At 36.9% G+C, this 25148-nt stretch overlaps 1 protein-coding gene across 4 annotated transcripts; it reads left to right on the top strand.

Annotated features, from left to right (window-relative positions):
- The first annotated feature begins 929 nt into the window (after nucleotides 1–929).
- On the top strand, nucleotides 930–22514 carry wt1a (WT1 transcription factor a). Of its 4 annotated transcripts, none has more exons than XM_079603190.1 (10): nucleotides 930–1248; nucleotides 4319–5097; nucleotides 8790–8912; nucleotides 10259–10361; nucleotides 13616–13699; nucleotides 17234–17333; nucleotides 19078–19225; nucleotides 19312–19401; nucleotides 20014–20106; nucleotides 21488–22514. In XM_079603190.1, the coding sequence occupies exons 2-10, from the start codon at nucleotides 4701–4703 to the stop codon at nucleotides 21607–21609; spliced, it is 1260 nt and encodes a 419-aa protein (XP_079459316.1). In that variant the 5' UTR covers nucleotides 930–1248; nucleotides 4319–4700; the 3' UTR covers nucleotides 21610–22514. The 4 variants fall into 4 exon arrangements, with proteins under 4 accessions (XP_079459316.1, XP_079459319.1, XP_079459318.1 ...); XM_079603193.1 differs by having other exon boundaries at nucleotides 972–1248; nucleotides 13619–13699; nucleotides 20014–20097; XM_079603192.1 differs by having other exon boundaries at nucleotides 972–1248; nucleotides 20014–20097; nucleotides 21488–22365.
- Nucleotides 22515–25148: the final 2634 nt, after the last annotated feature.

Here is a 25148-nt window from a genome sequence, read left to right as displayed (position 1 = left end):
AGATGGTGAAGTAGGACCAGATCTCAGCTCATCAATTTAATGAGAACTGCCTCTGCTTAGCCACGTCCTGCTCCTTGGCCAACGCTTTCCGGCTACACCAAGGCCTAAACGTTTGACAAATAAAGACGGATCTCAGTTAAATGTTTAAGGGATGGCCTTCGTGTATGAAAGTGGCAGCATAATATGATGCAGATCCAGCAGTTTTCGTGACCTCTTGATAGCTTCTGAGATCATAGTGACTGAATGTCACCTTTTTAGGCTCGGTTATAGACACTTAGGATGAACAAAATGGGGGGAGACTGAAGTGGAGGAAGTGATTGTTTATATTTAATGAAGCAATTCATTAATTCTGTGATAGTCTACTCTAAATGATTATGTTGAGTGTTCTTTTCTGTTCTTCAGAGTAAAATTTATAGCAACAATGACCTCTTTTCAATATGGTGTTGTCTGGTAATGTTTGTGTGTAACTGTTACTATGAAAGCAAAACGGCTGGCAAGACGAGAAGCAGAAAAGATAAACTTTAAAGTCTTCATACATCAAAACAAAAGAAACTTTCAAGGCCGCAAACAACTGCCCCTGTGATTAATCAAACCAGCCGACATTTTCACTAAGGAATCAAATATTTCTGTAAAGTAAACAAGTAACAACTAAGACTTTTTAAAGTTTTTTTATTTTTCACATCTTATCACAATTAATTTTTAATAATAAAAAATAAAAAAACTGAAATAAATGTCAACAAGTTGATCATGTAAACTCCCATTTGTCATAATTTGATTGCAGCTGTGGGCCTACATTTTTCCATTTACTTCACTAGCCTACATTCTGCGTTAGGCTAGGCTATATCTTATTTTATTTTTCCACTAAATTTCATTATCGTTCCTCGCTATTTCAAAATGAAGATATACCAATTATTTTCGTTGAACCTATTGAATCGGTTCAGGTTCAATAGCACTGATGACGATTCATTGATTCATTCAAATGGAGACTAATATGATCGCTGTTCACGAGTCAGCAGCAACTCGGTAGCGTAATTCAATGAACCGGTCGGAGCAAAACTCACTGAACTGGTTACGTCATAATCAAAATGTGCCAAGAACCGTAACGTATGATATCCTCAGCACAATTGCTGCCTTTACTATCGGAAATTTCCTACTTCCCACTTCTGAAGTCGTGATTACGAGCTCGTCGCATTGAAGTGCTTTGTTGTCGGGGTCCCCGGGGAGAACAGGAACCATGGAGAACACCAGGTTTATTCTTGCCTATATTGAGTTATTTAATATGAGACTCATATTAAAGTCAGAATGATAGCCTATAGCGTCCCGTTAATTGATAACATAGGCTAGGCTACATTATCTAGTCAGCTTGCTAACGATTCGGATTTCGCTGAGCAATATATTTAACAATATACGCTTTAAATGGTTATTATTAGCCTAAATGTATGCACTTTTAACTACAAGGCAATGTAATATGGCTGATGTGGAAAAACAAAACAAAAGAATAGCAGTCAACAGCAGCAATCGTTTTCCTTCCGCCATGTTTAAAGTGTGTGGCCCACCAACTTCCCAGTGGGACTTGCGTTCATGTCTAAATTTTAATTAGGAAATTCGTATTTAGCCGGTAATTCCGATTGCAAGTGAAGACAGACAAATGAATGGCGCGAAAGGGAGGCAATTAAGTTAGCCTGTTAATGCTCAAATATATCTGTTTGATATGTTTGACAATAGGCCTAGATCGCTCATTGTTGTAGTTTGAGTCGTATAAAATTGCTCAATATAAAAATGTTAAAAAATAGGCTAATAAGCAAATATGGGACAGCGTACCTAAAAAAAATAAGCACTTTTGTAGGCTATGCTTAAATTATAACACATAATGTAGCCGATTAGCTAGCCTACTTGTAGCCACTTCGACCACCAAATGCTGGACCTGCATCATATTAGGCCTATCTATTATCATACTGTCTATGCATATTATGCTTCCACTTTCGTACAACGGTGTCAGTTAGGTCTAACTTAATTTCTTCTTTTAGCCATACAGATAAATGTACTGATTGCCAGTATTTTACAATATCCATAATTCTCACTCTCATTAATAATACATTGTTATATTGTTTCATCTTGGACCATAAAAGTGTCTGGATGCCGGGCGTGTGTTGTGTCACACCATATTTTTTCGAACCCACTGTGGAACTAAAATCTTTGTCACTGTCTGTTACTGTTATTGCACGTATTCTGCAAATGGTTATGGATGTCCATGGGCCCTGCTTAAAAGTTAAAGCTAAGAATTGACTAAGTGCTAACAATATAATACAGGATTCGTTTGTTTTCACATCTCCAACCTGATGGTATGAGGACTTCCAGATGAGGTCCATCTCAGGCTGGAGATGTGGACTTCAGTAATATTACTCTTCTCCAGACAGTGAGCCAGAGGTTAAGCAGGAACTCAGCCCTTGCTGAGGGAGTGTGTGTAGGGGTGTGTGTAAGTCCTCTCGTCCTCGCGGCAGATTGTGCAGTGTTATAATTGACTCGTCCCTCCTCATGTCTTCATCGCAACATCACGTATTTTTCATCGGCCTTTCATCGTCCTTGATGGTCGCCAATTGTAGGCTAAGACAAAACACTTTCATTAGGACATTGCATGTGCTTTAACTGGCTTTGCCTGCGTGGAATTTCTTTCTGATTCAGTGATTCGGTCGATCAAACGCTCATCATTGCTTTGCGACTAAAGGATTAAATGTAAAATGTGAAAATTCGAACAAACTTCTTTCTTTTCTTTTTTTAAAATAAAAGAACGTTACTCATTCCGTTTTTATTTGACTGTTAAATTATTTAACAGTTGATATGAACACGAGCACCTGCCTGCCGATTCGTTTTTTCATGATGATGATAAGAAACTCTTTATCTAAACAAAATTCGTCCTGCACTTAAACAGTTCATATGGATCCTAAAGTTTTTTTTTCTTCTCTGACTAGCTGAAACATCATTAAGCAAGACGTTTCATTTAATTATTTAACGCTTTCGGTTTATAGCCTAGCCTATTAGTTTTTTTAGAAGCATAATAAAGGGTAGCTATGAATAAGTCGTTCATATACGTTCATATAGCCTAATGAATACGTTCATTATTTTAATTTAAAATAATAAAATAAAAAACAACTTAAAATAAGTCCTAATAGGTAGGCTAATTGTTAAAAAAAACATTTTAAAATAAACAAGACAATCTGTAGATAAGCGGGACTATTTTCGTTACATTTTGTATTTTTCATTGCTGCTATATTTAGCCTAAGTTATTTTTAAAATGTATATTTTTATTTATAAGAAAAAAAGTCATGATAGGCTGCATAAAATATTTCATTTTTAGGAGAAAATGGCTGATACGGCCACTTGAATAGCCTATAGGCTATATCCATTAAATCATATAAAATAGGCTACCAATAATTGATTGAGCATTTAATATTATTATTATTATTATACTAGTATTTTTTTAAATAACTAGTTTTAGTAAAAAATAAAGAAAAGAAAAAAAAGACTAGTTTTAATAAAAAAGATGTTGCGGAGTCAATGATCTAGGTTTTTCCCTCCGCCATAAATAACGTCAAAAAACAATTACAAGCCGTTTAATAATTAACCATTTCCTTTCTCGTATATATTGTTACAACAACCCACTTATAAAATAATCATTATAATTTTGCCTTCCATGCATGGCATTACTTTTTACGCCTATTATTTTCTAAAGTCGCCCTAAATTATAAAAGGGGGCAGCATTTGTATAATGCATATAAGACCGTCTGAGCGAGAGATAGAAAAAAAAAACATTAAGTTTGATGGATGTTAATGATAAAGCGCTAGCTTGCGCGCGGTCATTATGATGCTGTAAGGTCACGCGCCTCAAAATATAGTCTTGAAACAAAATTAAAGACTATTTAACCGAAGCATATGTTAGAACAATAATTAAAACGAAAGGCCTGTCCCTTCACAAACCAATTCAAATTCTGAATGCAATTCAAAATAGATTTAAAATAAAATTACACCTCTTAAATATCCTTTAGATTTGTATATCACTTCAAGATATTACTGTACCTGCACAGCCAAAGTCTGAAGTGCATTTAACAGTTTTATAGTGTCTGCTAAAATGTATTTCAAAACTCATAAAAAGCCAGTCTCTGAATCATTGTTATCTATCCAGCCGACTCCCACAAACACACACACACACACACACACACAGTTTATTGAGACTCCCTGCATGTTGTATGAGTATACAGGGAGGAGTATTGTACAGGGAGAAGTAAATGAATGAAGTGTTACACTCATCTTTCCTCACTAGCTCTGGCTCCTCCTCCTCCTCCCGACTCCTCAGACTGGCTCTGTATTGTGAGCTCCTAGGCCTCCAAAGAAAACAGACACGCAAGAAAGGAGGAACCTCTCTTCTGCTCTCCTCACTCCATTCACAGAGCCTGCGAGAACTTGCCCCTGCTGGGACCTCCCAACTGAGCCCCCGTTTTCTCTTCTCCCATTGTGACATGGACTATTCTGGTTGAAAACGACAACGCCGTTTTTAACGAAGAGCACTTTTTACTGGCCGTGACCCAACCTGACTTAGCGATGACACCTTGACTTTGGATTCTAGCACCAAATCGAACTCAAACCAGATCCTCGTCGGACCTCGTCTCTCAGCTGGGCCGTTCAGGTGTTTCAAGTACACGAAAATGGGTTCCGATGTACGTGACCTCAACACTCTTCTCCCTCCCGTGCCCACTCTGCCTGGGGGGAACGGGAACTGTGCCCTGCCCGTGAGCAGCACCCCGCAGTGGGCTCCTATGCTGGACTTTCACACCGGCGCACCCTACAGCTCGCTGGCCCCGCACTCCTTCATCAAGCAGGAGCCCAGCTGGGGCACGACCGACCCTCACGAAGACCCTCACTGTGGGCTGAGCGCCTTCACCGTGCACTTCTCTGGACAGTTCACTGGCACTGGGGCCTGCAGGTACGGAGCCTTCGGGGCCCCTACAGCCAGCCAGCCCCCACCCACCCAGCCCAGGATGTTCAGCAATAGCCCTTACCTGTCCAACTGCATGGACAGCCAGCCCAGCTCCAGGAATCAGGGTGAGAAACTCCTTTAATGTCACTGTAATTCTTTTCTGGGTCCTTTATTGTTCCCGAACTGCCATAATTTGTCAATAGATATAAACATTTGTATTAATTATTAAGGGCACAAATCATCTCATTTTACTGGTATGAGGCCTATAACCTTGCCTATCCTAATTTAGTTTTTATTTCAGTCATTCAGTTTAAATGTTGTCTGCTTAACACACGTTTAATTGTCTGTTAAATAAACTTTTAACCGTTTTCGTAAAGCTTGTAAAAGACTTTTTGAAAAAACAAAAGTAATTTATTTTTAGTTGGGATCTTGTATGCCTCAATTTCATAACATTTAGAATTCGGACCATTTATATTACTCAACAGTTGGCCTAAAAGTCAATACGTTTAAAAATTCCTATGAATTAATAGGAACAAGAAGCACTAAATTGGTATGGGGTTATAACATGCTTATTTTAATTTAAATTGTATTTCAATTATTCAGTTTAATTATGTCTGCTTAATACATGAATTCAATTACATAGTAAAGCTGGAATTTTTTTATTTTTTTTTAAACCAAAAGTACTTTATTTTTATTTCTCGTATATCATCCCGCTCATCCATGGACCATAACATATTGAAATTGGACCATTTAAATTGCTCAACCATTGGCCTTAAAGTCAACCTTAATAAGTTTGATAATGTCAAAGTAGTGTAAAATTGTTAATGAATTCAAATGAATTTGTATTAAAAACAATGCTTTCTGAAAATGTCATTATTTGAATTAAGGAGAACTTAAGTGACAAACTAAACCATTTATGCAAATACAATTCTTTTTATAGACAGTTAAAAATAATACAGTTTGTCATCTATTTGACAAAACTTGAGTTTTTTTAATGTGAGGAATTAGCGCTATTTGTATAGTACATTACTATTTTATAGGACAACTTTTGAAGAGAGTGTAGTTTGTCAGGATGTGAGCTTGTTTTAACAGTAATGTAGTAAGTGAGTAAATGCATTCTGTGATTTATCCATCACCAGGGCCATCACCTCACACATATTTGTCTGCCTTGAGTAATTATGTATCTCAATGCTCCTGTATTTGGCAAAACAGTTCCCAGTTATTTTACAGATATGCTCCAAACACCTCATCACACAGGCGTTTAATGCATGTTGGGTCATTGCTGTGTCAGTGTATAATGAACTTTAGGTTACTGGCTTGGGGGTTTCAACTTATGGGATAATAAAGATTTTGCAGTCAGACAAGAAAAATATTTTTAGACAAGAAAAATATCATGATGACAAATTGCATGAAAACAAAGACGAAAAACTGCACCTGCTAATAATATTTCAAAAACTGAAAGATTATAATAAGGTGAAACTGATTTCAGATAAGCCAAATGAAAAGAAACAATTTTGTTAAATGAGATTTCATAAAGTAAATGCATGTAGACAAATACTTTTGCATAAATGTAATACATGTAAATGTCTATTTGCATATAGACATTTGCAAATAGTGTGCATAAATGCATACATGTCTATTTGAAAACAAGTATCATTCGATAACTATTGGAGACTGTATTTAAATCAATAACAGACTTTAAAAAAAGAACATCTAATGATTTTGCACATTTTCCAAAACGTGTTTTGAAGTTATAAATTGTACAAAGAAAAATGTACAATAAATATTTGATCCTTTCTGATGATGCGTCACTTGGACACCTGAGTTATTGGTTAATAGAATTCACATTTTATATTTTCTATGTATTTCATGACTACATAAATACATTTTCTCCTTCTCTCATTTGTACAAAATTACTTGATATTTTGCAGTAACAACTTTAATCCATGTTGCTACTATTTGGTATAAATTCCACATTATATTTATATATTTTGAAAATAAATAATACATTTATTTTTTTTGTGTAAAAATTTACGTGAACATATATGCACTGTAAATTATATAATCAATAAGTTATGACAACATATGTTATTACAGTCAAACCAAAAGTTATTCAGACACCAGATATCATTTTTGATATTTACTAGTGGGTGCAGGACACTATAGTTAATTTATGTGAGGATAGCAAGGTGTCTGAACATTTTTTGGTTTGACTGTACATAGCTTTTAACTTATCAAGATAAGTTAAGCAATTTTCAACCTTTTTTTAAAAGTTAAAAAACTCAACTTATTTTTTTAAGTCAGTTTAATGTCATTTAAGTTGAAATTACTTAAACATCCAAGTTGATTGTACTTAAAAACTTAAGGCAGCAACTTTCTTGTTTTACAGTGAATATGATGAGCAGATTTTGCCCTCAATAATGAAATAAGATCATTAATAATAATAAATAACATCAGACATGAGAGATCTTGTTGTGGGTGCTTGAGTTACCCCATAGAAGAATTTATTTAAAACACTAACAGTCCCCAGGACATCTGATACTTTATAGTTCTAAATTGCATTTTGGAAATCTAAAGTTACAATTAATTGTGGGTGCTGCCACTCTTCACAATATCAGGCCACACTTAGAGCCAGTGACCAGCACTTCACTGACTCCCAGGTTAAAGCTCTTGCTGAGACCTGGTAGGGTGGAAGAGAAATGGTCATCTTTAATGAGTTTTTCTCTCTCTGAGGTGAAAGTGGTTGGCTTGTAATTAATGAAGATGGTGGTGGGAGACCGTGATTTACGATGTTACGTCTGACCTGGGGTTAGACCGAGGCATGATTCACCCCCTAAACCTGGTGTCGGCTCTCGGCTACACCGTCCTGCCAGCGTTTGTTTTCCTCGCACAGCTTGTCCGCTCACCCCCGCTGGGCAATGGAGGGGTGATTAGGACCCAAAGAAGAATATTCCTATTATCTGGAGAGTAGCTGTGTGTTTCTGTTTAATAACAGCTACTAGAGATTTGTTGATGTTGTTTTTATTTCTGGCACATATAGAATATACATATTTGCATCTGAAATGCAAAAGTTTGAAGTTTACGGAATAATTAAGCAATTCTAAAATGACTAAAACATAAGTGGTATAAGATCTATAGTAGTGGCCAAAACTGACGTCTTCACCCTTTATTTTAATATTATAAAAAATCTGTTAAAGATTTTATACGCATATTGTGTGTCAATTGTTTTATTTGTAATGCAATGAAACATGCCAAATTGTGCAGACATCATTTTTGTCCAGGCTGTCATACTTTTTATTTGTCTCTGCATTTCTTTTTTTTTGTATACTGTAAATAAAACCTGTAGTTTGCCTTTTTTGCTAAATCATTTTGTCAGATAAATACCTTAACCAAGTTTAGTGTTTTGTTCTATCCCTCATATTTAAAAAATCTAAAATATTTTTCTCATATTTTGAACTTGTAGGGACATCACTTCTGGCCATTTATTTGCCCAAATACATTTTAAAAATATTTCTGACTTCATTTATATTTCCATTTCAACTGAAAATATTTGCCATTTACCGAAAAATTAGGAAGTTCTAAAATTTCTAAAACATAAATGGTATACAATCTATATTTCAAATATTTTTGAAACTGTTTTAAAATATATATTTAAAATATTTCCATCTCAACAGAAAACTTTTGAAGTTTACGGAGCAATTTGGCAATTCTAAAATTTCTACAACAGAAGATCTATAGCCTATTTCAAATGTATGTAAAAAATGTTTTACAATAATATTTAAAACATTGCTGACTTCATTTATATTTTCTGTCCCAGGTTACGGCACAGTTGCTTTTGATGGAAGCACGAACTACGGACACACGCCTTCCCACCACACCTCGCAGTTTCCAAACCATTCCTTCAAACACGAGGACCCCATCTCGCAGCAAAGCAACATGGGTGAGCAGTGCACAAACACACCATGCACTAAATTACATTTTATTGTGTTTGTATAAATGCATTTATTGGAGGAGACTCTAATCTGCAAACACTTTCGGCGTGTTTGAGATCCTGCCCTTGCTCTTTGAACTTACATAGCGGTTTCTGTAATGTCATTCAGGGGGCAAGTTGCACAAAACGTCCCATCGCTGAACAGTAAATCAGCCCAAACTCTTCTTTCTCCCCATAGTCCTCTCTGCTCTTATGCACGTCATAATGTTGAAAATCAGCAAACAGCTAACCGGAGGTTTTGGTGTTCATTGTGCCGCAGTAAATTCTCCCTGAGGTCTCTGTGCTAGTGACCAGAAGACTCTGCAATGTAAGATCCCTTTCGGAATGTTTAGAACTACCATGGGACGCATTCACAATATTGGGGCCGGATGAGCCAAAGCAGCGATTCCTCATTTGCACTCGAAACAGAGAGCGAGGGGTTCTGCGTGCTTTATGGCTTCAAAGAAACTCAGCCTGTTGTTTTCATAACTGCGAAGTGTACTCGGCTGCGTCTCCATAACCCTCCCTCACGCTCATGTTCCCTTTGTAAGCCGGACTACACCACACATGCTCGATCATGCGTTTAGCTGGAACTGCAAAGTTATGATACTCTTAGCATCCAGGCATGGCTATTTTCCATGGGGGACTCAAGAAAAACAAAGTGCGCAAATGTTCATTCTCGTTAATTTGGTTATAGAGGGAATTATTCAAAACATAATGTATTAAAAATCAAACACAATGTTGTTATCCAAGGTGTGATAGAGAAAAAAATAGAAACGTTCTAGTTATTTAAGAAAAAAAAGTTCAACAATTTGTTTCTTTATCTCTTATCACGTCATGTTTATTGATACGTAATACATTTATTTAAAAACAAAAGAAATTGTCCCAAAGTTCTGTTCAACTCAGACCATGACATGATTTAAAATTAATACACGCAAAAGATTAATATTAAAAATAAGAATGTATTTAAGTATTTTTATATTTTATAATTATTTTTTATAGTATTTATATAATGTTTATATTAATGCCTCTTTTAATATAAAATGTATATAAAATAGATAATACTGATATGATTTAGTAAATAATGATAATAATATAATAGATACATACAACATGGTGTGTGTGTGTGTGTGTGTGTGTGTAGGTTTAGGTTTGGGTTAGTATAAAGGGATAGAATGTACAGTATAAAAATCATTATGTCTATGGAAAGTCCCAATAAAACCTGAAAACACAACGTGTGTGTGTATATATATGGTCAATTCAAAGTATTGAAATGCTATCAAAGACTTCTCATTAATATGTGTGTTACATTTCAGGTGAGCAGCAGTATCCTGTCCCTCCTCCAGTGTACGGTTGTCACACTCCTTCTGACAGCTGTACAGGAAGTCAGGCTCTGCTCCTGAGGAACCCGTACAACAGGTAGGGCTGTCCATCACACAAATAACATCTCAAGGTCTTCTGAAACATGTTCCTCACACATGTTTGACTCCTCTCTCTCCGTCTGCATGTACATCATTGCGCTTCAGATGTTTCTGAAATGCTGCCTTAACAGAAAAACAGACGTCATGCAATTTAATATAATAGGGAAAATGTCCAGACTGGCTACAGACAGTCCAACTGATAGTTGTCAGGACACTCTGGGCGCAGGAAGTTCAAATCCAGTTCGGTTCAATAACCAGGCCTGTGCAACAATCAGAGACGCTTCAAAATCTGTTATGGCGGCTCCAAAAAGTCACGCTGCCATTGAGCACGTAGAGGAAGCGGGGAAATTAAGCAACAAGAGGAAAAGGAAGAAAACTTGTTCGTACAGGATGTTCAAATAAAGTTTCTGCTGGGATTTTTTTTTAAGTGCATTATCAAAATACAGTACGGTTCAAAAGTTTGGGGTCGGTAAGATTTTTGATATTTTTTTTAAAGAAGTCTCTTATGCTCACCAAGGCTGCATTTATTTGGTCAAAAAGTAAAATTTCAGTGAAATTTACTTAATTTTCAGTTTTCAGTGTCACATGATCTTTCAGAAATCTTTCTAATATGCTGATTTGCTGCTCAAGTAAAATACATTATTATCATCATCAATAGTGAAAATAGTTGTGCTGCCTAATATTTTTGTGGAAACCGTGATACATTTTTTTCTTCAAGATTCTCTATTTAATATAAAGTGCAAAGTAACAGCATTTATTTGAAATATAAATACTGTGTTATATAAATGTCTGATTTATGTGATGCATCCTTACTGAATAAAATTATTAATTTCTATAAAAATTCTATTTTTTAAATCTTACTAACACCAAACTTTTGAATGGTTGTGTAATCCACTGTTAGACTAACAAAAACATTTCTGAAAAATACGAGGAAATTGAGCACTCAAAAAAATCCCAAATTACAAGTGTCAGGGGTTAAAAATGCAAAACGGTGTAATTTCATTTGACAGAATATTGCCAAATCAAAGCTGGGTTCTGTCAAACATGCTTAATAAAGGTCAAGTGCTGAACAGCAGTGTGTACTACGCCAAGACAAACGCTTTAATCCACCACCCGTTTGCACTTTCAGACCAGCTCGGAATTCTTTCATTCTGATAAGTGGTTAACTGTTCTCGGTGGAGTTCCCTTCGCAACTTTGTCTACCAGTACGAGTACTACAGCCCCAAAATCATCTCGCATTCCTCGGATGCTTTCGCCATGTTGTTTTTCCAGCGCAGAGGGAACATAAAGATTCAAAATAACAGAATTGGGATGATAAGAGGACTCTGACTCAGGTCAGACTGCATTTTCCAGTTCCCGCTTCTCTGCGTTGTAATAAACAGGCCGCAGTGAGGCGGCTGTGAATCCTCAAATCAAAATGCTGTGCCGCTTCTCAAATCAAATGCCTGGTACCTACAGCCCTGTATTTACACAGGCCTCCTGGTTAAAACGTTGTTATTTTTTTTTAGGTAGCACTAGGTGACTGGAATAAAAACATGTCCAGGTTTTCAAAGTTAAATTAGGTTGTTGTTAATCTCAAAGGCAGATGTAGTGTAAACTATTCACAATCTACAGGCTTCCTGCATCTGCGTCTGGTGCGTCAAAAATGAAAAACAAAGATCCAGACCATGTTGTACAGGGAGTCTACCAGACCACTGTTATATCTGACCAAACTATTAGTTTTTCTTTCCGTGTATTTGACTCTGTTTAAAGCAATTTTTCATCTTATGTTTAAAAAAAGAACTGACATCTTCTGTTAAAACCATCTATTATTTGAGCTGCAAAGCTGTATAAATCATAATATTTACAGTCGTTTTAAGGTTATAGGCAGTATGTTGTCATGTCATTGGATTGTAAAATTGGATATTACTTTACACACTGAAAAGATGAGTAAGCATTTTTTGTGCACTAAAACCACTGCACTGTATAAGTTATGACAACATGTTTTTATATTGCTTTAACTCATCAAAATAAGTTAAGCAATTTCAACTTTTTTTTATAAGTTTTACAAGAAGATAAAGTCAGTTTAATGTACTTTAAGTTGAAATGACTTAAACATCCTAGTTGATTGTACTTAAAAATTTAGAACAGGAACTTTTTTTTTTTCACATTTTTAATAGTCGTTTTAAGTTGATGGTTTTAGGCATTACCTTGACATGGAAATGAATTGTAAAATCTGATATAACTTCACAGAATAGATTAGTAAGCAATTTTTTCACACTAAAATCATGTAATTGCATTTTGTTTACTCTATGTCTTGTGGCTATACTTTTGAATCAGTGAGGATTTTAACATTTACAGTCTGGCTCAATCATATATTTAAAAGTAATTTTATGAAAGCACTAACATTAATTCTTCTGTTAAAAACTGCATTATTTGTGCTGCAAAGCTGTGTTTTTTTACTGTCGTTTTAAGGTTTTAGGTAGAACATTGTCATTGCGATGAGTTGTAAAACTGGAACTTTACACATAAAAGACTAGTAAGAAATTTTTGCACGCTGAAATCATGTTTACACATAATTGTTTACTGTACGTCTTGTGGCTATACTTTTGAAACAGTGAGGATTTTAACATTTACGTTTGGTTCCATTTACCTCAATGTAATGCTAAATTGCCGTACATGCTATTGATTGAATTAAACGTGCTGAATATGCCTTTAATTTAAAGTTATCATTATTGGAATAGTCCTGAAACATTTTAACACGCATGTGAAAGGGCCATATGGCATAACTGTATTTTCTCAAAACAAACTCTTGATGCTGAAATACTGTTATGTTCCTTCAACAGTGAAGCAAGCACAGTACCAGGTACCAGTTCATACCGTCGTATACTGTTGCCTGTCTATGATGAAACACTATGATGTCAGAGTTGCTGTAGATAAATCCAAACTATGTGTTTGGGTGAGCACCTGGCAGGGTAACTAATGGTTCTACGGACAGGCTTTTAATAACGTATGGCAGGTTTTTGGTCAGAGGGATGACCTGATTAACTGATCACCCCGGTGGTGTGGGTAAACTCCTTTTTTTTCTGCGCATATGACACATTCATTCGCTGTTACCCAGGATGCCTTTGTCAAAAAGGCTATTTTTCATCCACACATTCTTTACATGTGGCGGTGGTTGCTGGTTTTTAATATTAAAGTGTGCTCGTTGTAAAGGAAAATACTGTACATGCATATTTTCTTAAATAGTGTTTCTGTTGTTTTCAATCCCAGCAGCGATAATTTATATCAAATGGCGTCACAGTTGGAGTGCATGGGATGGAATCCTGTCAACCCTTTGGCATCCACTATAAAGAGGTAGGTCGACGTGACCCGCTCCTGTCATGTAGGACATTCTTCTGTGATTTGGATAAGCACACATTTGCTTCAGGACTTATAATAGGCTTCGTTTGAGCTGGTGCTTAATATGATAATAGGTCTGAATGCAAGTTGAATTATGTGTGCAAACCACATCGGTTTGGGTTCTGTTTCTTCTATGGTACATTGCCATGGATGTCAGAAAAGCCATTTTAAATTCATTGCAAATAGTTGAACATTGGCCAGAGCATTCATTAGGCATTCATACAGAAAACTGTTCTAAAATGTTGTGACAGAGTTTCCTGCGCTACTTATTTAACTGAATCAACAACGCAAAACAGAAAGCATGATCAATGTAGTCCAATACGAATTAAAGCAGCGATGAACGGGCCCTCGCACTGGTGCCAACGCCACCCGGTGGCCTTAAGAAAACAGTGAACGGTGGGCAATATGTGTTTAAATGGTTAAATATAGGAGTCAAAGTCATTTATATGTGCCACAGTTCCTGCTACCAGCTGGTGGCGCTATGTCTATAACTAAATATTGCATGTCGATGTCTTCTGACCAGGACTTTTATGAAAATGTTTGGGGCAGATTAGACATTGAGTTACAACTTCCTGTGTCATGGCATTAATAATTTGTTTTAACCCTAGCTAAGTGTTGCTAGCATGGACAGCGCGTCTCTGTTTCCTTCCACTGTAGAAAAATTAAGCCAAAATATCCCAGTAACGGCCGTTTCCGTTTACGTCGTTCAGAGCCAGAGTTTGCGCAGTAGTGATCCTGAGGTGATCCCGAGGTATCAAGGTTCTGTCCATACCCACTCCCGCAGACTCAAACCTATCGGAAGGTCTGTGTGAAGAACTACCTAAAATGACAGAAACCATCTTTCTGAAAATTATTTGAAGTGTAATTGGATTTTTTAGGTTGGCTCGCGTCCCATTCGATTACATGGAGAGGGCGGGGTTTATGACCTACACTGCAGCGAGCCACCAGGGGGCGATCGAAATGCTTTGGCTTCACTTTTCAGGACTAGTGCGGCCCACTTGGTTTTAACATGTTTGTAGCATGTTGCTAGCATGTTTAACATTTGATATAACATTTTAATATTTTTTTTTACAAATATTAGGAGTGCATTGCAGCGTAAAAGATGTCACTTCCTGTAGCCAGTATGTGGTGCTATGACTATAACAAAATATTGGGATGTAGATATCTTCAGGCCATGAGTTTTAAGAAACATGAAGATTGGGCCAGATTGGATATTGCATGTAGCCTGGCTACAAGTAACAACTTCCTCTTTCATGTACTCAGATTACAATACGAATGACTCTTATAAGAAGGCTTTTTTTGTAGTGAAACAAAAACATACACCTCACCAGTGTAGTCTGATTCTGAACTCTTGTGACTCTTGTAAATTATTCTAATGAATCGGTTATTTTTAGTGAATCAAAAACTGACAGCGCAACCAGTGATTCCTAAATGGATGACTCTTATGAGCCAGCACTTTTTAGTTTATCACAAACATACTAGTCCAGTCCGACTGAACAAATTACGTCTGATTAATTTTAGCGAAACACATACAGCTTAAAACTAACTTTGAGACCAAGAATGTGTTTTTCAGTAATATTTTAGTGTGTTTAAAAACAAAGCGCAACCAGTGTAGTCTGATTCCCCCAAGCAAAAATATTTTCCCCTCAACTTCTTCTTCTCATCTTTCTGTTTGTGCCAGAGAGTAGAGTGTGCACATACAGAATTAGCCTGTTTTGTCTGGCTAGAGAATGATATCCTGCCATATATTTATGCCAGTGGCACCTCAGCCTTGACCAGGCCGAGCGCCGTCCCGCCGGGAGGAAGGGAGCCGTGCAGGGGGGAGGTGGAAGTGCATCAGTGCACAATGGGACAGCCTCTACTCCCCCTGGGACCCAAGCGAGAATCCGCAGTCACGTTCGGCCAGGCGGGGAGGAGGCTGTGACCTCTCTCCAGCCTCTCTGAAAGAGTCAGTGGAGCCCTGGGTGACGGAATGATTCATGTGCTGATAAATGAGAAGGACGGTGCTGGTTTCGGTTGAGGAAAAATCAGACACGCTGATCGATCCCAAGGGGGCTGCCATGGAAGCGTTGCTGTGGCTCCTCAATCCAAACTTAATCATTCCTATATACATCCAACAATCTAAAGCTCTTCGCATTCCTCCAAATCCCACGTCTGTCACAAGACCAAGGTGGTTCGGCTTGGGTGAATGAATGAACTGTGAGAAGATTTACTGCAGGATGCTGTTTTGGACTGTCTTTCTGTCTGGCTGGTCTTGCATAGAGACAAAGAGAACTTTATACCTCGTGAACTGTTACACAAAATTCGTGAAATTTTGTTCAAGCAAGGCAGAGATCTTCGCAGTAACATAATGTGTGGTCTTTTCTCCAAAGGAGAAACATGGTGCAGAATTGTCCTGAGAAACGTGTATTTACAGCGCGACGTAAAAAGGCATACCGCTGAGGTTCAGGCAGAAGTTCAACAGTGAGCAAGACCATACATTCCCCATTCATCTCTCTGACTGGCCCTACCTCAAATGTTTAGGGCAAAAAATATTGCTCTTTGAAACGGGGAGCAATTTGCCCCAATGTCAGAATGAGTTACAAAGACATGAATCTGTGTATTTTATGGCTAGCAATGCCCTCTATATGTCATCCAAACTTTGTGAAATAATGCATGGAGAGATTTAGGAAGGACTTTATCGGCTGTCGTACATAAGTAGGAAAGTTATGAGGTAGAATTACATTTTGTGAATAGTTTTTACATGCATCAAAAAGCACGTCTTAGTGATATTCTAGTTATCAATGCAATTAACTATAAAGTTTAAGACAAACAGGTGTAGACTAATTTTTTATTAATTAAATGTGTATTACATTTTAGTTTTTTCTCAACATATAACATATCTCCACACTATTAATCAGTATGTTGTCTTATTTTTTAGTAAAAATATCTGATGACTTGTTTTCCATGTACAAAAATATATACAAATGTACATTTTTCAAAAGTTTGGGGTCAGTAAGATTTTTTTAATGTTTAAAAGAAGTGTCTTATGCTCACCAAGGCTGCATTTATTTTATAAAAAAATACAGTACAAATATAAATATTGTGAAATAGTATTACAGTTAAAATAACTTGAGAAATCATTCCAATATGCTGAAAATAATAAAGATTTCTAATTATTATCAATGTTGACAACAGGTGTGCTGCTTGATATTTTTGTGGAAATGTGATGCATTATTTTTCTGGATATTTTGATAAAGTTTTTAAAAAGCATTTATTTGAAATATAAATATTTAGTAAAATTATAAAAACTGTCGCTTTTTTTTTATCTAACTGATCCCAAACTTTTAAAAATTTGCATTTTTCCCATGTTTTAAAAGTCACAAAATGTTATCACATTATTTATACTTATAGCATTCAGTTTGCATTTCCAGTTCTCTGAAAAAGCTCACTTTATTCCATCTGATCACACACTGATAACGAAATATTCTCCCCTTTGAACACAAACAGTCATGCAGGAGGGTATGAGAGCGACCCCAGCACACCCATGGTCTACAGCTGCAGCACGCAGTACCGCATCCACACCCACGGTGTCTTCAGAGGCCTTCAGGTCAGTATCTCTAACTCACGGCACACTTGAGTTCACTCCCAGGACACACTAAGATTCTTTGTGCTCTTGGGATGTGCTCACATTGGGCCAAGGTCAGGCCACGGCGTACAAAGACACACAGGGACTTACATACTCGACCCTTAATCAAAAGGTTGATTATACAACTTGCTAAAATGAATAACTCAAAAAGAAAAAGAAAAGATTTAGAAGTGTGATACAGTGCCTTAAATAACTAATAATAATAAAAGAGACATTCATTTAAAAGGAAGGTGCTGAAGAGAACCATCTGACGCAATGAGAAGGCTATGCGAGAGGAAGCAGGCCCCTGCCAAAATAGCTGAGAGATTTGAAAGGCATTTCAGGATGAAAAGCGAAGAGGAATCACTTAAAAAAGTCCATTAGCTGTAAAGCTGCAGTTTCCAGTTGCCTGCTGCTCATGCATATAAATCATTAGCTCTTAATTAATGTCTGTCAGCGGCCTTAAAGCAGTAAAAGAAGAGATACTCCAGAGCTGCTCTTGTTCAGAATGGGATGCCTTTCCCCACTTCTCTGTTTACTCTTTCTTTTCTAATTGTATAAATGCGTAATGGCCAATTTTTCAGCTAGGGTGGGGGTGGATAGATAGACAGACAGACAGACAGATGACTGATAGATAGATAGATAGATAGATAGATAGATAGATAGATAGATAGATAGATAGATAGATAGATAGATAGATAGATAGATAGATAGATAGATACATGACAGACAGACAGATAGATAGATAGATAGATAGATAGATAGATAGATACATGACAGATAGATAGATAGATAGATAGATAGATAGATAGATAGATAGATAGATAGATAGATAGATACATGACAGATAGATAGATAGATAGATAGATAGATACATGACAGATAGATACATGACAGATAGATAGATAGATAGATAGATACATGACAGACAGACAGATTGATAGACAGACAGACAGATAGATAGATAGATAGATAGATACATGACAGACAGACATATTGATAGACAGACAGACAGACAGATAGATACATGACAGACAGACATATTGATAGACAGACAGACAGACAGACAGACAGATAGATACATGACAGACAGACAGATGATAGATAGATAGAACAATTTCAGATGGATGAATGTTTGATTGATTGATTGAAATTTTTATTTCGAACAATGTGAATGTATACAATACATTAGTTAAAATTGATCATTTAGAACAGCTAATCTGAACTAAACTGTCACATAAATATCAGACGTAGCATGCTAGCCCGCTGGGGTGTATTGCCTAGCCTGCTGTGTTATCATCCCCGTGGGGTCAATATATAAGTCTGGCACTACAGCAGTAGAACAGTTTTAGTCATTTACTTATCAATAACACTTAACACTCATTCATTACTATGCCAGCGTGCGGAAACGCCATTATGCTAAGCACTAGTTAATTAAGAGCAGATGGGCTTTAGCAGTGGGCAAATGAGGGAAACGGGAGGAACAGGGGGAGTGAAGCAGTGAAATAAGGCCTGCCTAACGTCCGTGACTAACCGTTCACAGTTAGAGCCCATATCAGTAGCATGGGTAAATCTGAATAATCATTTCACAGCTAATTCTGCAGTAATGAACCGATTGGGCATGCTAATCATTAGCGGTTTTCCGCATGGGCAGTGGGTTCGGATGTCTTGTTTGGTGCGCAGCGTTTGCTGTAGCACGAATTGAATGTTGTCGACTTTCTCACAGGATGTGCGGAGAGTACCGGGCATTACACCCGCCATTGTGCGTTCATCCGAGACCAACGAAAAAAGGCCGTTCATGTGCGCCTACCCGGGCTGTAACAAAAGATACTTTAAACTTTCTCACTTACAGATGCACAGTCGTAAACACACAGGTAAGACAACCCACAAATGTTATTAAATACCATTAGCACAAATGCTAAGGTTATCATTAACATGTTTGGTTGTATTAAACTCATAGGGGAGAAACCCTATCAGTGTGACTTCACAGACTGTGGTCGCAGGTTCTCCAGATCAGACCAGCTAAAACGACACCAGAGAAGACACACAGGTTTGCGCCTCTGTCCCTTATTATTTCTGTCTTCCTGTTGCTGTTTTCCCTCGGGCATTTCCTTGTAGCATGTGAAACTATTCAGTAAGGGACACAAACGATTGGAGATTCAGATCTAAGCCCTCTTGTGAAAAAGAAGTACAGTTTATCATACTTTTTACATGAATACTTGTTACATAGATTTATTGATTTTGGGATTTCCCACAAACCCCAAACTTGCATGCTAGCATGTAAACTATACTAGCATGCGAATTCACCAATAGAAACACTGCCACGCAAGTAGAATCCTGCTCATTTCTCATATCTTTTACAAAAAGGTGTGATAACAGTCTGCAGTTGTCGACTTAAGGTCGGCTAAATGTTTACATTTTCACTCGCGTTCCAAGTGTGTGGAAACATTACAGTTTTATGAGTTAACATTTAGCACAAGTGTTTGCTGATGTATTGCTATCTGGCCAGACTCTCTTTGGACATTGATCTCACATACTTAATTCAAGACGATTTTTTTTCTCTCTGACACATTTTGGCATGGTCTCTCTACTGTAGCCTGTACCCGTTCTCTCCTTGTGTGTGTGAGTGTGACCACACTTGTATGTTCCTGTGTGTGTGTAGGCGTTAAGCCATTCCAGTGCGAAACCTGTCAGAGAAAGTTCTCACGGTCAGACCACCTTAAGACCCACACCCGGACACATACAGGTAAAACAAGTGCGTAAACCTTTTCATTTTTTCATGATTTGCTCCTCTCTTTCCACTCTTTGAATAGTTGAAGTTTCAGAGGTCACCTTTATTTAGCATTATGTTATCAGTTTGTATTCAAAAGTGAATGCTGAAAAATCAGTAGATTTAACTGAATCGCAGTGGTTCTCAACTACAGATGGACTACGGAGCGCCTAAAGGGACATGGTGGTGGAAAAAATATGGGATGGGAGGAAAAAACATATTTCAATGCTTTTCCATTATCTCGTAAAAGCTTTGAATTCCCCCAAGAAACCTCGGAGTTCCTCTGAGAAACTTTGCATTTACTCGCAAAGAACTCAAAAAGTTTGCGAGCGAGCGCAAAGTTGCTCGGATGAGCTCAAACATTTTTCAAGTAAACGCAAAGTTTCTTGAGGGAACGCAAAACATTTACAAGAGAATGTAAAAGCATTGAATTTTTTTTTTTACATCACTCTGTCCCTTTAGGGGCTCCATATATTGACTGATATCAGTTTGACTGATTTTTTTTTAACCAAAATATTTATTACCAGTACTTTTTTTAAACTTAAAATGTTACCAGTTCTTTAATATTGAGTCAATTTTCCTCTTCTAGAGAAAAAAATCTACTTTAGTATTCATAAGTAAAAGTGAGTTACTTAATGTAATAAGAATAATTACCGGTACTCAACTTTTTTAAATAGTCAGATGTAAATTCAAAATTTAACTGTGTATGCATTTAATAAAGATGAAAAAAAGATGAAAATAAATTTGTGACTATTGAGATCATAAAACAAATTTGGCATAAATATAATGGATACATATAATACATAAATGAAACAGAAATATATAATATTGAAATATATCATCGATCTTGAAACGGATTTTTCAATCGTGAATCGTGAAAAAAAAGTCCTAAAAATAAGACTGAAATGTATTAGTATTATCAGAATTAGCACAGGCCCAACAATATACAAAATGATAACTATAACTAAAGGCTTTGTAGGAAAATTCTGATTTCTGAATATATAAATTTCAATGTTTTTGGACAACCATGCTTTCAAGTGGCTGATGAATTTCTACCAATTTTCAACCAACAAACAAACAATTAGTGTTTTCTCCTTTTAATAAGTAGATAAATAATTTAAATAATATTTTATTTTGATTATTATTTGTTATCCAATACACAATTAAATGCTTAGTTGCATTTTATTGCTTGCATTAAGCAAAATTTATTAAAATTTTATTTATTTAACGTTTTTTTTTTTAGAAATATAACACACCAGTGTTATTAGGTGACCTCAATATTATTTAATAATGCTGCTACTTCTTACTGCTCTCTACTTTTACCTTCGATTCCATCCTAATGTTTGTATCTTTCTCTCTCTCTCAGGTGAGAAACCCTTCAACTGCAGATGGCCAAACTGTCAGAAGAAGTTTGCCAGGTCTGATGAGCTTGTCCGGCACCACAATATGCACCAGAGGAATCTGACGAAGCTGCAGCTGGCCATCTGAGCCCCGTCCCATTGGCAGTGGCTCCTCCTGGGTCCAAAGCATCAACTGCAGCTTGTTTAAGGAAAAGCAAAAGTCGGTTTTCCTTTATAATAGTTCAGGTGATGGAGTTGCAAGACAAGGCAACAGTACTCTTTATCTGCATGTGCAGCGCCCCCTAGAGGCAGCTCGCAACGGGCCCTTATAAAACACTACAGTGGTGTCAATGTACAAGTATCTGTTTCCAGTGAGGAAACCTTACGTCTTTTAATAAGATTTTGAGATTTGGGATGTGAAATATTATGTATCTAACAATTAATTAAGTAGTTTTTAGACTAATTTATTATGTTTGTTGTAAATTAAACTCTTCAAACTCTCCGTCCTCAACATGTTGTATCTGGAATTGTAAAACTCTCCACTGAAGTTCTCATCCATGCTGTTTGTAAAAATCCACTCTTTTTGACCTTACCAGTTAATTTATGAGTAGGTCACACTGGTTATGTGGCTGAGCGATTGTGGTCAAGTTGTAAATATTAGTTTTAATCCTCAGCCAAAACACACAAAAAAAAAAAAAAAAAATCTAGGCAAAATTGTTTATGGGAAATGTGACTCACATAAGTAATGAAAATAAATGTGAAACATATTTGGATGGAAATGTTTTTTTTTTTTTTTTTTTAATGAGAGTTATTTGTATGTTTGTCGTATATATCTGTTATCGACAGTCATTATTTTTTTATTTTGTAAAAAAAAATTAAACTTTTGGCATTAACTTGAAATGTTAAGCACCGATTCTGCTCTGAATTATTATTATTTTATTTTTTTATGAAGAGGAATCTTAACATTTATGACTTAATAATTGTTTGCTCATTTTGATGTTGGGGTTTATTTTATGAATCTGCAGGTAATTTATAATAAATGAATTTGGCTGTAAGAAATAGTTCTTCAGATATATATTATGAGGGACAACAGGTTCAGTTTTCCCTTACAATTAAAGGGGGCTTCAGTAGAATTCAGAAACCCTTGTTATTAGTGACACCGGTGGCCGTTAAGTGAACTGCAGCCAGCCAGCAATTTATTGCTCGTGCTGCTTGTAGGTCTAGCACTCGTGTAACGTAAAAGAGACTGAATGTTATTCATGGCCCCGATATAATGACGGCGAAGGTATTTTTGTTTCTTCGCATAGAAGTAAAAAGAAGTTGGAAATACCTTTGCAGGCACCTCGACGCCGTCTACGCTGCTGAGAGCGACGTTTAGATACACTGCGCGCTTTTCAGTAACAAAATAAACACACAACAAAAATGACAGCGGTGAGAAAACCAAGTAAGCATCTGATCATAGCGATGTGGATATGTTTGCAGGAGCATTCCGATTCAGCGGCATCATGTCGACAGATGAGGTAACTAGTATTAGACTGTTGATAGTTTGATTAAGTTATAGAGTTGACTGTTTGAGATTAGGCCTAGGCTATAGCCTATAGATCTTGGTATGTGAGAGTTTGAATAAATACCTTCTTTCTTTGCGTGACACAGAGTACAGAATGGCTCTTTTGTTCGACATTATGCTGAACATTGTATCCTATAATTTCACGTGTCAACGGAAGAGAAGCTCTCAGTAGTGCGCTTAAACGTCACATCCTTTTGAATTCCCGGCAAAAACGTCCCGACTCATTCACTTAAAAATCAGTCTACACGCTTCATAGACAACATAGGAAGTCGGGAAGGTCTCGTTTTAAAAGTTTCATTATAAGCTGTTAACACATTGCCAATAAAATTGCAATTAGCCTAATACTCATTAAAATGAACTGGAAAAAATTGGAAATAGAACCTACAATCACATTCTGTTTCATTCAACGAAGGCCTCCCATCAACCATACATACTCTATATTAAAACACCCATAAAAATGCACAGCTATCTGCTGATATTTTATCTTTATCTGGAGCCCAAGTCGTGGCCGTCTAGCCTTTTCCATCTTAAACAATTTGCTTGGCCCCCAGTGCTGCGTAAATCAGCGAGCTTCTCCACCCTATTACTCATGCCGAAAAGTCCCTCTATATCTCACAGAGACAGCGCTTAATCTCTGTCTTAGATTTGGTCCGAGTGCCCTTTGAAGGCGAGGTGGCTGCTTTGTGTAACTCCGGCACAGTCCACTTCCAATGGACTCTGGGTGCGCTTTTACTCGCCACTTCAAATCGAAAGAATAATTGGTCTTGAAATGGAGATCTTCAAATGGGGGCAGGGGAATGAAACTTTAGCACTGCCTCATTTAGCTTGAAATGACCAATGACTAGCAGTCTTGTGTTTGATAGTTGTTGGCCAGGGGACATAATGGGTTTGGGGTCAAAACAAATGATAGACAAAGCCTGCGATTCTGTTTTTATCTCACTTTCACCTTCTCTCTATGTGTGTGTACCTTCATTTTTCCCTCAGATGATTGTAAAAAAAAAAAGAAACCTGCTAATCAGCGGCCTGTTTTTTTGGCTCTGATACCACAAGATGAAAGAAACTCACACTCTCACTGAACTCTCTTGTCTGTGATCCTTCCAAACGCTGATAAAAGTTTGACTCCAGTCTTTAGTCTTGAAGTTTTAGGGGCATCTCAGGCCCATCAAAACTCTCAAAAGGAGCGTTAGTTTGATGTAGACATGCAGCGGTTGAAGAATGATTTCAAAATAAAGCGTTGATGCACGGCAGTCTTTTTCAATTTTAGCTCCATCTTTCTCAAAGCGAGTATTCAAAAAGCCTTCTTGGAAAGCTTAAAGTGATTCCATCCATCCAGTACCTTTCCCATAGAAGACAGCCTTTTGTGATTTTCCAAAATAAACAAAAGCTCCTTCGCATTTAATATCGAATGTAAGTGAGGTTTTAGGCTCAATATTCGAATGTGTATGTTAGATTAAGATTGCATGTGATTTCAAGTAAGGCCTATATTATAGATTTTATTATATTTGATTACAGATTTTAAATAAATGCTGTTCTTTTGAACTTTCTATTCATCAAAGAATCCTGAAGATTGAGAAGAGGGAGAAAGGTTGACATTGAACGTGAAATCTCGTAAATCACAATTCAGTTAAATTCTCAACGCTTTAACATTATTATACATTATTCACAAAAAATACCAATCGAATACAAAGAGTGACGAGTTCAGGAGGAAAGATGCCGTCTACATCTGATTCTTGAAAACACCTGGAGCTGCTCCCTTCACCAGACCAGCTGGCCGCGCAGGACACCTTTATGACCCGAGCGGTGGTCGATCAGAGAGCCCGTTCATTCACGGGATAAGATAAGGGAGAGAGGGAGTGATAAATTATCGGATAGACTCAGAGGTAAGATGAGCGAGGTGGATCCCTGACCCTCTGCCTCACATGTGCTTGTTTATCAGGGGGTCGGGGGCCATTATGGGATTAGATGTGGCTTGACAGTGAGGATGTGAGGGCTTTACCGTGGTGTAATCCTGACTATAGTTTGTCATTTAGGATGAACATCACCAGTCTCTGTCTTTCTTCATTCTTTTAAGTCATCCTGTCTCCTTTTGCTCTTTCTGATGATGTTTCTAGATTAAGTCT

This window comes from Phoxinus phoxinus, assembly GCF_949152265.1.
Source record: "Phoxinus phoxinus genome assembly, chromosome: 25".
Lineage (NCBI taxonomy): Eukaryota > Metazoa > Chordata > Actinopteri > Cypriniformes > Leuciscidae > Phoxinus > Phoxinus phoxinus.
Note: the sequence above shows the minus strand (reverse complement) of the source record. Positions and strands in the feature narration are given on the sequence as shown.

Excerpts from the sequence above, each read along its gene's own strand:
- wt1a (XM_079603190.1), top strand. The coding sequence starts at position 4,701 with ATGGGTTCCGATGTACGTGACCTCAACACTCTTCTCCCTCCCGTGCCC. Across the intron at positions 17,334-19,077 it reads GTGTCTTCAGAGGCCTTCAG|GATGTGCGGAGAGTACCGGG; the intron begins GTCAGTATCTCT and ends ACTTTCTCACAG. Across the intron at positions 19,402-20,013 it reads ACACCAGAGAAGACACACAG|GCGTTAAGCCATTCCAGTGC; the intron begins GTTTGCGCCTCT and ends GTGTGTGTGTAG.